Below are 12614 nucleotides of genomic sequence, written 5' to 3' on the forward strand. Positions count from 1 at the left end.
ACAGCCTCCGGGTTCCTTTCGCTCCAGACAGTGAGTGAGAGAGAGAAGCTTAAAGACTAAAAAGGACGTCTACGTGAAAGCCAAAGCATATTGTAGAAACGTCTATGGTGGCGACAGGCCGACAACGTGTAAAGGTCTACATGTAAAGGCCTAGACAAGTGTCTCTGTTTAGGTGTGCCAGTGCCACCACACCAATTTGCTCTCAGTATGGCTGTTGTACGAGGAGAAGGAAGAGAATCCTCTGCTTTTTCTTTCTCTTCTTGTTTTCCCTCTCCACTGTTTGTTTCTGATCGGTTCACCCACAGACACCGCACCCATTACCTTTCCCTTTCTCTCCACCACGTGGTCTCGCTTTTGTAACGGCTGTCGATCTGTCTGAAGCCCATAACCTTATTTCCTTCACTATATTGCTATCACTTTCTTGTAATCCTTTAATGGGTTGCTCGTGTAGTTGTTCATAATCTGGCATGGCTTCCATTCTTCGGTTTCGTAAGCTGTGCTATGTGGAGCCTGTGAGGTCCTCTTCATTGGGTTTTCGATCTTTTGAGACCCTGAAAGTTGATAATAAAGAGGAGAGTGTTGTCTCGAAAGTCAAGAATAAACTGTTGGAGAAGAAGAAGAACACGAGGCAGAGTAAGGAATGGAGGTGCATAGATCACTGTTGTTGGATAATTGGATACATGTTCACAACTTGGTGGCTTCTCTTGTTTCTGTACCACTGTTTGCCGACGACACTGCCCGGCTTTCGGGTGCTAGAATCGCCTGGGACGAGGCTTAAGCGCGAAGGCTTAACCGCGCTTCATCCGGTAGTCCTGGTGCCCGGCATTGTTACCGGCGGGCTAGAGCTTTGGGAAGGCAGGCCTTGCGCTGACGGTCTGTTTCGGAAGCGGCTTTGGGTTGGTAGTTTTGCCGAAATCTTCAAGAGGTTTGCATGTCATATATTGTTGAATTGAGTAATTAAAGAGTTTATTATAGATTTAGAACACTTCGCTTAATATTAAATTGTAGCCACTTTTTTAATTACTTCTTAAATTTAAAAAATTCTCAATTTAGAGTATTAATTTTTATTTATTTATCAAAATTCTATTTTTTTTTTTCAAAAATACATGCGTGAATATTTGAAAATTTCGTTAAATTCAAACCAACGTGTAAATCCTTGCATTTTTTTTCCTAACAAAAGAGGGGTATTTTGAAAAATTTGACAATTCTCCTAATGGAGAGGTGAAAATGAAAAATAGATACACTAAATTGAGAGTTTTTGAAGTTTAAGAGTGTAATTTCAAAAGTGATGAAAGTTCGAAAGGTTAAATAAAGTTTTCCCCTTAGATTTTCAAAATAAATATAATATGTGAATATATATCAATGTTTATGGTTTGAGAATTTTTTTTAAATGGAAGGTTTTAAATAGCCTTGAAAGAAAAGAGTCAAACGGTAAAAAGAAAAGCTCAAGTTGACATTTATAAGGTCCAACTCACACTTGAGAAATATTTGTTATAATCATGCATACCAATTCGTCAAAATTGGTAGTGACAAATAATTTCTTGAAAAAAAGTACACATATTCTCCTCAAACTACCATTCATTTGTTAATGTCTATCCAAACTACTAATTGTGTCAAGATTCTTCATAAACTATTAAAAAATGTCAATGTCCCAATACTAACGAAAAGACAAAAATGACCTTAAATTTTTTTATAAGACAAAAATATCCTTATAAATTCCAAAAAAAAAAAACTAAAACTACAAAAAAAGCGAAAAATGAAAAACATTAAAAAAAAGAAAAGAAAAAAAATCTGAAAATTATAATTTTTTTTTAAACGAAAAAAAAAATGAAAAATTGATTTTTTTTTTTTTTAAATTATTTCGTTTTTTGTTTTTTTAGATTTTTTAATAAGTTGTGAACAATATTTATGTCATTGGGGGTGGACAGACATATTTTTGGTAGTTTATGAGGGACATTGACACAATTGGTAGTTTGGGAGACATTAACAAATATGTGGTAGTTTGAGGGAAATATGTGTACTTTTCTTTAATTTCTTAAAGAAAGCAAGTCTATAATGCCCTCGGGAGCATTTCATTACCTGTTTTACCTCTATGTTGTTACATTTTTGATAGTTTGAGTTTGGAGTTTTTGGATCCTAAGTTGTGAACTTGTCTGGAAACTATGTTCCACTGTAGGCCTTGGTGTTGGACGGAGCACCTATCTTTGCATAATGAGACAGGCCTTGACCCGCCAGGAATTCGGGTCCGGGCGGTTCCGGGGCTGGTTGCAGCTAACCATTTTGCTCCTGGGTATTTTGTTTGGGCTGTTCTGATTGAGAATTTGGCAAAAATTGGTTATGAGGGGAAGAATTTGCATATGGCTGCTTATGATTGGAGGCTGTCTTTCCAAAATACAGAGGTATATGAGTTTCCCCTCTCTGTTTATTATGCTCCTATCCTGCCATTTTGCCGACCCGAAACACACAAATCTTTTTGTATGTGAGAGTTGACTAGTAGTGGCATTTCCAATGTGAAAAAATAACTTTGCTTAATTTACAAATTGCTCTCAATAGTATCAAAAATAATTTAGAGGTTCATGTGATAGGCAAAAATGAAAATTTACTCGATCACCGGAGCCAATGTTTGTCCACAACTTAACAGAATTCGTTTGGTTGCCACGTTAGGCCCGATAAAAATGCGACACATGTCACGCACTCTTTAATAAAATAATATAAATATATAAAACTAAAAAAATAATTAAAAAAAATGAAAGGTTGGCTGCCAGCCACCCTGGTTGGTTGCCAGCCACCTTGGTTGGCTGCCCCCCCAAAAGGGGTGGCTGCGTTTTTTTATTGGGCCTGACGTGGCAACTAAATAGATTCTGTTAAGTTGTAGACAGAAATTGACTCCAGGGAGTAAATTGTCATTTTTGCCTACCACATGGACCTCTGAATTATTTTTGATATCACATGAAGTGATTTGTAAATTAGTTCAAACACATGGACCACTTTTACATTTTTCCCAATTCCTTTAACACCGATAAGGTAATTCTTTCAGGTATCATTTAGGTAGCAGTGAAATTAAAATTTTTCGACTCTAATCTAGATAAAACTTGCTTGCAATTTAGCAAAAAGCATGAGTATTCTGTTTATTCTTGTTGTCCGGATTGCTAGGGGCCCACCTACTCAAGCAGGGACATGTTGTCCAAAACCTACTCAGGTAGGTGGGCCCCATAAGGACTCACTCATATTTGTTGTTTGAATTGCTAGCTATAGAAATAGCAACACTGTTGGGGTTCTCTGTCACTCCACTTGCTGCCCCTCTTAATGATTCAATTCTCCATAAATGGGATGTGTGTTTTAAAATGCTGTGGGAAAAACAATGGATCACTCATTACCTTCTTGTCTCCCAACGCACCTTGCTAATATATTGTTTTCCTCTGCTTATGTTAAGTCTTAGCTTCTATAGCCAGTTATCATAAAATTGAAAGCATGGGCAGAGCATATAAACAGAAAGATCTAAACTGAGTTTCCACTAACATATTTTTGAATTGGGGAAAAGCAGATCCGGGACAAAGCTCTTAGTAGATTGAAGAGTAAAATTGAGCTTATGTATGTAACCAATGGCTATAAGAAAGTGGTAGTGGTGCCTCATTCTATGGGGGTTATTTATTTTCTCCATTTCCTCAAATGGGTTGAATCACCTCCTCCAATGGGAGGTGGTGGTGGTCCAGGTTGGTGTGCCAAGCACATCAAAGCAATCATGAATATTGCTCCAGCATTTCTCGGTGTTCCAAAGGCTGTTAGTAATATATTTTCTGCTGAGGGCAAAGATGTCCCATTTATCAGGTTAGTCTTGCCACTTTATCCCTCATAAATTGGAACTTCTTTCTGATATTCAAAATTGAATTACAAAACAATATATGAACTTCACTCTTGTCTCTTGCAGAGCTATGGCTCCTGGTGTTTTAGATTCAGAAATTCTTCGGCTTCGGACCGTAGAACATTTCATGCGGGTTTCTCGAACTTGGGACTCCACCATTTCGTTGTTGCCTAAAGGTGGTGAAACCATCTGGGGTAACTTGGATTGGTCTCCTGAAGAAGGGAATGGTTGTGATTTTGAGAAAAAAGGAGAGCCCTCTATGAGTGACAACAATTTGAACCATAGCAATGGAAGGAGAGGTTTCAAAGTGAAAGATCCTGTTAAGTATGGAAGAATTATTTCTTTTGGAAAGGCAGCATCACAATTACCTTCTTCACAGCTACCTACTCATGATTCAAAGGTACTAATTCTCATTTTATTTACTGTTTTTCTGTTGAATTAACTTTGACACAAAGTACACTACAATATAGCTAAAGCTTGTAAGGTGATGGCATATGATAGGAGGTTTGATATAGCAACAACATATCTTGTATTTCAACCATTTAGCATTGTCTATTTGCATGAAAGACTTGGTCTTAGTCCCCCTGCCTGAAGGCCATTTTGTTCTCTGTGTTTCATAAGAGAAAAATACTGCACATTTTCCATTAGGAAAATGCTTTACTTCCCAATTTTTTTTTCTTCAAAAATGGATCCCAAATGATTGACACTTTATTTGGGAATGAACTTTTGGGAAAAAAATTTGGTAAGCGTAGCACTTCTCTTTTCATTAACCTTTAGACATACCAAATTCATTCTTTCCGTACATGGCTTAACTCACCTACCAGCCCCATCTAGATTTCCTAGAATTTTCATTGTGCCAATCAACAGACAAAAATATGATTATCTCAAGAACGTCATCTTGATATGAATGGAAGGTGCTTATGTAAGTGGGAAGCGGCCCCGAAACCTGCTATAGCAAGTGGACCTCATAAGAGCTTTCTCACATTTCTGGCAATTTGAGCATAAAAGAGAACATTTAATTTAAGAAAGAGATGAGAATAAGAAAGAGAGATAGAAAAATTAAGGTAGTTCGGCCTATAACCTACATTTACATGTTAAAGCATTTTCTTGGCTGCATCTTTGCTTAATTCATTTGATTGCATACAAGACTCATGAACGTCTTCGGTCTATCTAAATTACTAAGAATGTAATGCATATAATGTATGTTTGGTAGCATTTAAATTGTCAGTTTCTTCTTCTTATCATGCATTAACTAGTGACTGTGATGCTCCAACATATTGATACTTATGTAAAACACAATGGAGTATATCGGTTTCCATGTGATGTGCCCGAAATGTTGCAGTAACTGTCTTTGCTTGAGAGCATTTAAAAACCTTCCTTTATCAAGCTCTCTACTCATTCTCTATTATAATTCATGTCAGATTTGTACTACCAATGAATAAGTTCCACATCATCTAAGTAACCATCTCTTAATTAAAAATTTAGTACCTCTAGCATTACCCGGAGAAATAATCTTCCTCTCTATCTCATTTTCATACATTTTTATATTCATTTCTCTCTTCTTTCTCTCTCATCTCTCCATCATTCCTCACCAACTTAAATATGGTAAATCAGTAAAAAAATTATATTTTTCTTTTAAAGTAGAGAAATATTTAGAGAGTTTGATTAGTAGTGCTCTTGAAAAGTGGCTAGTTAAAATGGTAAAAATAGAATTTTTAACTAAAATTTGGCTAAACTATAAAGAGCTCACTAAGGATGCTCTGACAACCCCCGGCTGCCCTCCTCCCTCTGCAACTATTTCTAGTGTTGAAAAGTGATTAAATTGAACATTATCAAAAAGCTTAGATAAGATTGTGGTATGAAGTTTTGAAGTATCCAATCATATTCTTAAAATATGTCATTCTGCCTTGCAATTACTTCTTAAGACATCCTTGAGGGGCAACCTTAAACTAGTTTGGCTTTTAAATATTTTCTTCTCAACATCATGTTATGTTTTAATTTAAAGACTCTTTCTGTATATATATCTGAATTTTATGAGATACCATTATCTGATTAGCAGTGGCATGTATCTGAATTCAGCCCAAAAATACTCTTATTCTTCGTGCATTAAATTAGGGAAAGATTTTTCCCCTCTGAAATTTCAGATTGAAGAGTAAGGAAGGGTATCATGTCAGTTTAATTTATTACATTTCAAATGGCTATATGCCCACATAATTGTTTCTTGGAGAACACGTCAAACACAAAAAAGTTTCATTTTTTCCAAAAGCAAAAGAAAAAGAGAAATACCCTGCTTCCTAATTTAATTTATAGATTGAGAAGTTCTTAGACCAATGTCTTTTTTATGCATATATGGTGGCTATTAATTAGCCAAGTTAAAACCAATGTTGGTGGATGTTAGAACAAGTGGCTTATATTCTTTTCGGCATTGAGAGTGATGCGACAACTTGGCCTATTGGGCGTAATTAAGTTTATGTTGGCCTGGGAACGAATAGGCTGTGGGGTGTGGGGACAACGCCTCCAGTGATACAATACATGGTATTTTGAAGTTTTTCACATCTGTTCGTACAATAGGTTTTCATATAAATATGTTATGCTGTAACCCTAAATCATATACTGAAATATAGCCACATTTTTGTAGATGAAGAAAACATATCGTCGAACCACGTAAATCTGTGTCTTAATTTTTTTTTATTCTCTCTCTTTTCGATTTTATATTATTCATTATTATTGTGCACGGTAAGAACTGTGAATATTTTATCCTAGTAATAAGGATGAATGCTAAAGGTTCATGATTAACAGGAGTCTTTGCACAAAAGTGCCTCCACTAATTTCAACTCATCATGTGGAGAGGTGTGGACTGAATATGATGAGATGAGCAGGGAAAGCATCCGAAAAATTTCAGAAAACAAGGCTTACACAGCTGCAACTCTTTTTGATCTACTCTGCTCTGTGGCTCCGAAAATGATGCGACGTGCCAAGAATCACTTCTCTCATGGGATCTCAGACAATCTTGATGATCCTAAATACTCCCATTACAAATACTGGTCCAATCCATTGGAGACCAAGTGAGTATGAACATCCTTTAAATACCCTTTTGAAAAGCCTAGAAAAAGACAGAATTCTCAATAAATCTGTCTTCTTGTTTAGAAGTGACATATAAAAAAGAAAAAAAAAATAATTTCGCCGACACATCATTCCAGTTGTATGATAATCGTATAACAGTTTGTTAAATACCATTTATCTTTCTCAATGACTAATGCTATTTAGTAGAAGCTTATACGATTGTCATACAACTGAAATGACGTGACAGTTAAAATCAACTTTTAAATTAATAAAGGCTTATAAAAAGAAAAAAAAAATCAAAAGCTAATTTTTAGTGCTATGTCATTTCAGTTATATAATAGTTGCATAATATAAAAAAGAAACAAAAAAAAAATTTCACCGATACTTATTTCAGTTGTATAGCAATCGCATAACAGTTTGTTAAATAACATTTATCTTTCTCAATGACTAATGTTATTTAGTAGACGATTATACGACTGTTATATAACTGAAATGACATGATAGTAAAAATTAACCTTTAAATTAACAAAAAAAGGAAAATAAAAAATCAAAAGCTGACTTTTAGTGCCATGTTATTTCAGTTATATAATAATCATATAATAGTTTACTAAATAGTATTAATTTTTGTAAAACTTGATAGCATATATTTTAATTGTATATTTGCTTCAGGCTTCCTAATGCTCCTGATATGGAGATATATTGTTTATATGGTGTTGGAATCCCCACGGAAAGAGCATATGTGTACAAGTTGGAGCCTTCTGACAAGTGCAAGAACATTCCCTTTCGGATTGATAGCTCGGCAGTTGGAGACTCCGGCAGTTGCTTGAAAAGCGGAGTGTATTTTGTGGACGGCGATGAGAGTGTGCCGGTTCATAGCGCCGGTTTCATGTGTGCCAAAGGGTGGAGAGGAAGAACTCGGTTCAACCCATCCGGCATGGCAACATACATAAGGGAGTACCGGCACAAGCGTCCAGCGAGTCTGCTTGAGGGGAGGGTCACAAAGAGTGGTGCACATGTAAACATCATTGGAAACGTTGCTTTGATTGAAGACATTTTACGAGTTGCTGCTGGTGCCACTGGTGCAGAGATTGAAGGCGACAAGATCTACTCAGATATCATAAGAATGTCTGAAAGAATAAATCTTCGGATATGATTTTGTTGGATACATGAATTGCCTTCATGATAATTAGTAGAGCTGTTAACAAGGCGCGGGGAGAGAGAGAGAGAGAGAGAGAGAGAGTACCAAGTCACTAACAATAGAAAACTCCTTGACATCTGCCATTGATTGCCATAGCCGCGCCTGCCATCCAAGACCAAGCAAATGTTGGTTTGAGGGAGAAAAACAAGAGCAGATGTTGGTTTGAGGGAGAAAAACATGATCGAGCAGATGTTGGTTTGAGGGAGAAAAACATGAGCAGATGTTGGTTTGAGGGAGAAAAACATGAGCAGGGTGGAAGTATTTTCTCAAGAAATTTAGTTAGCGACTCTTATAATCATTCATGTGAATAATGTGATTTTGGCATGGGTGCTGGATTGTGGAGGTTAGTATATATGGGCTACCCATTCCTCATCAAGTAGGCAATAAGTAGCAATTTTCTTAGTTCTTGTAATCAAGGAACAAAAGAACTTGTGTCACTTTTTTCCTTCTTTCTTTCTTTTTACTGAAAAGATATAACTAACTTCCATAAGCATTCCTTGGGTAATAGGTACACGGATGTGTTTTATGAGATTGAGATATGTGCAATACCCTTTCATTCTGACTTATAGAATTTAGCATGAATCAAATTTCTTCAAGTAAATTTGAACCTACGATCAATCAGTTAATAGCACACCGCTCTATCATTGAGCTACTGAGGAACAACGGAATATTAGATCTTATAAAGTTCAATTCCCATTTTGAACCCATGACTAAACCCATATTAGCTCGAAGTTTCCTTTGTAACTCCAGGAACTTCTTTGCAGTGATTCCCTTCCATGCCTCATTTCATACGAAATCTCAAATCGGCTATATTTTATTTAAGACCCGATTTCATTCATTTAATATTATTTTGGTGTCATTGAAACCGTTCATTTTAAATGAAAAACGCAAAATGCAAGTGCGTAGGAGATATAGAAGGGGAGCACGAGGTACAATAGCTCTAATATGAACCGTTTATTTTAAATGAATGACTCAAAATGTAATAATGTCTAGGAGAACAAGAAGAGTGGCTTGCATCGTGTGTAAACCATAAGGGTTGTTGTTACATCACTTTATATGGCCAAATGGGTGGTTCGGTCGCCCCCTTTGGCCACAAGGGGGTGGTTCAACAACCCCCAAGTTGACCTAAGTGGCCGAATCACTTAGTAGTTTAGGCTGTTTAGCCACCCCAAGCCGATTTTTGGGAGTGGCCAAACCATTCAAGTGGCCGTAGGGGATGATTCAGCAACCTTTGTAGCTTGCACATGATGCAAGGTACTCCTTCCCCTTCCCCCTCCCCCTCCCTTCTCTCTCTCTCTCTCTCTCTCTCTCTCTCCTATGGCTAGGTATTGCACGTGATCCCAATCCTGTTTTGTGAAGAGTAATACTACATACCATACAAGCATTCCACAAATATCATGTGGCAATGTCTAGTTAAGCTTATTAAGAACTACTAAACCTTGTCACATCATGTTTGTAAAATATTTATAAAATGTTTAGTAGGCCGTATATATCAAGTTGGCACTTGTGATTACTCAGAAAATACTGGATTTGTGTGGTAAATGATATGTGGCCTGTGGGCATCCAGACCAATCGATCTAGTAGTAAGTCAACTATATCCTTAGATTATCATTTTTTTTTTTAATCCCGAGATTTATCTTATCTTTCAGTTATCTAATTAACTTATCTCATTATGTAGCTCATTGACTTAATAGGTTAAAAAAAACGGTAATTTTATTTAATAAATTAAATACGACTGTCATAACTTATTAATTTAGTAGTAAAAATAATTTTAATTATATGACAGTCATCGAATACTAAATAGTAAAAAATAAAAAAATAAAAAAATTCAAATACTTCTCAAAATTAAGAAGAAAAAAAAAATTCCAATCATACCTCATTCAATTTTGTCCTATGGGATCCACGTCAGAGGTTCAATCACATCTCCTTCAATTTTCTTTAAAAAACAAAGGTTTGGTTTCAATCCATCGTGGGTGTCATAGTGTGAAAAAAAGGAGTTTAGGATTTTCTTTTTTGCCATTTTTTTTTATTAAAAAAAAAAAGTCAGCTCAAACTAAAATATCTATTGGCCAATAGATTTTTGACAGGAATTATTCCACCGTGATTGAAAAGATGCCTTATATATATATATATATATATGCCAAGGGCAACCTCCTGTTTGGCTTGTCTATCCATGCACTCTTGCCGGCCTCCATCACTTTACTTGTTCAATTAAGCAAGATCTCTCCTTTTTCCCCCTAAACAAAATTTTGTGAGAAATAATTTGATGTATTCTCTTATCATTTTTCAATTTTCCGATTTCGAAAATTAATTATTAAATTTGTAGGATTTACACCGGACCAAATCGAGTTTAACCGAACTGAGCCAAGTTTACGAATAGCTGAACTCATCTAACACCCCTAAATGTAAGTATGGTTCAAAAAGATTTGTTATTTAAAACTTTTGGCTTGACCATAAAGAAAATACAATCAAAACTCTCACCAAATTAAATGAGCCTAGCTCTTCTCGGTCACTAGAAAATTAACGGTTAATCCATTACTTTTTACTCTTTTAATGTGATTATTATTAACAAGAAAAAACAGAATCTATCGCATCATGTAATCTAATAATACTCCATAAGCATTGTAATAAAAGTTCATATTAAATATATTATACCTTTCAACCATTTAATTTTGTATATATACTTTTTGATAAAACCTTCTAAATTGGAAAAACTATATATATATATATATTTTGTTGAAGTATACAAATATGATTTGAGTTGAATAATATAATGCTATATTCAATAAATTTTATACTTAATAACGATCTAGTTGGTTGCAATTAAATTACTTGACTTTCTATTTTTTTATACCAATGGAGTGCAGCCTAGCTAACCGGCCAACAAAAGTCCCACTCTCTCAAATTTTATTTCAAGAAATTGAAAAATTCTCTCTTTTTTTTTTTTTTTTTTTTGGCAATCTCACCCCTTCCGTTAGGATTTGGGGTTAAATCGGACGGTCAAAGGATAAAATGACCCTTATACCCTTGTAAAATTTATAAAATTACAAAATTACCCTTAAATCAAACCATTCACTCCTTTTTTTTTATCTTTCTTTTTTTTTAAAAAAAAAAAAAAAAGTGTATTTTAAGAGTTTCAATGGCCTCAATTAGGATTTAAAAGAAAATTCTAATAGAGGGATGAGATTGAGTTTTTTTTTTTTTTTTAAAAAAAAGTTCAATATACTAAACTGAGAGTTTTAGATTTTTTTTTTTTTTTTTTTTTAATTTTATTATTATTATTTTATTTATTTATTAAGGGGGAGTAATTGTAAAAGTGATGGAAGTTTTTGAGGTTAAATAAAGTTTTCCATATAAATTTGTAACATTTTCTTATGAATTTTTTATTAATCGAAAAAGATAGATAGGGTGACAAAACAGTGGCCGAAGATTACTCCGTAAAAGCATTGTTTAACTCAAAGTTGGGCGTCAATGTCGATCTGAGCCAACAAAATCCATATCAACCAATAAAATTCAATTGCAATTGCTTAACAAAATGGATATGCAGAGTATAATCCATTTTATTTTTTAATTCGTAGAGTTAATTAGTATTTTAATAATTGAAAGACTAATTAGCAGCAGCATTGGGAAGAGGCATATATATGCATCATGACTTGACGCTGAAATCTATTTTGCCGTTGATTGTATTTAATTAGGAGCCTTGTCTATGCTAATTAAGCTTATAACAACATTTGGAAATCCTCGTAGAGACCGATTGAAAAACTAAAGTTTATTTTTTATTTTTAAAATTTTTTTGAGGGGGAGAGAGGATTCGAACTAGTGATCTCTGCTTCATGATCGAGGCGTGGTCCCTAACCAATTGAGCTACTTCTTGAAGACAATTGAAAAAGTGAAATTGGGAGGATGAGATTGGGAGAATCATACTATATGTCCGTGTGTACAATTTCAAATCCAATCCAAATAATACAAAATAGAGAAATCAGAACACACACATATACAGTGGCCGTACGATGCCAGTCAGGGAAGGAGCCGTACCCTCCGTCGCTAAATTTAGTATTTGGAAGGCATGAAAAAATTTAGGTAGAGTAATGGAAGGGTAAAAAGGCATACCTCGGCGAATACTCCAGTCCTTTTTATATGCCCTCATCTCCCATCCTTTTTCCTAGGGTTTTAGGACCTCTCACTAGTAATTCGTTACTGACTAAGAGATTCTCCATAGGTTTGTTAGAAGGGTGCACGTGTGTGACGTCCCATATCGTCTGAGAATGAGGATGTGCTTATATGTATAAACACACAATTCTTGATACAACGCGTTTTAAAGCCGTGATGACCATGAACCTATCAGAACTCTGCAGTTAAACGTGCTTCTGTGAGAGTAGTACCATGATGGGTGACCTCTTAAAAAGTTTGGTTTGGAAGAGCCAAAAGCGGACAATATTGTATTATTGGAGTGGGTTGTTACAATGTGGGAGGATGAGGTGTATGGCGTTA

At 35.2% G+C, this 12614-nt stretch overlaps 1 protein-coding gene across 1 annotated transcript; it reads left to right on the forward strand.

Moving 5' to 3' along the window:
- Positions 1 to 467: 467 nt before the first annotated feature.
- LOC133878550 (putative phospholipid:diacylglycerol acyltransferase 2) lies at positions 468 to 8509 on the forward strand. The gene is made up of 6 exons (XM_062317110.1): positions 468 to 925; positions 2177 to 2399; positions 3545 to 3828; positions 3929 to 4262; positions 6662 to 6927; positions 7595 to 8509. The coding sequence occupies exons 1-6, from the start codon at positions 468 to 470 to the stop codon at positions 8076 to 8078; spliced, it is 2049 nt and encodes a 682-aa protein (XP_062173094.1). The 3' UTR covers positions 8079 to 8509.
- Positions 8510 to 12614: the final 4105 nt, after the last annotated feature.

This window comes from Alnus glutinosa, chromosome 9 (genome assembly GCF_958979055.1).
Source record: "Alnus glutinosa chromosome 9, dhAlnGlut1.1, whole genome shotgun sequence".
Classification (NCBI taxonomy): Eukaryota; Viridiplantae; Streptophyta; class Magnoliopsida; order Fagales; family Betulaceae; genus Alnus; species Alnus glutinosa.

Bases quoted from the DNA above. Each gene is read 5' to 3' on its own strand.
- LOC133878550 (XM_062317110.1), top strand. From the start codon at position 468: ATGGCTTCCATTCTTCGGTTTCGTAAGCTGTGCTATGTGGAGCCTGTG. The intron at 926-2,176 runs GTTTGCATGTCA...GTTCCACTGTAG, and splicing joins TTTGCCGAAATCTTCAAGAG to GCCTTGGTGTTGGACGGAGC. The intron at 6,928-7,594 runs GTGAGTATGAAC...TATTTGCTTCAG, and splicing joins TCCAATCCATTGGAGACCAA to GCTTCCTAATGCTCCTGATA.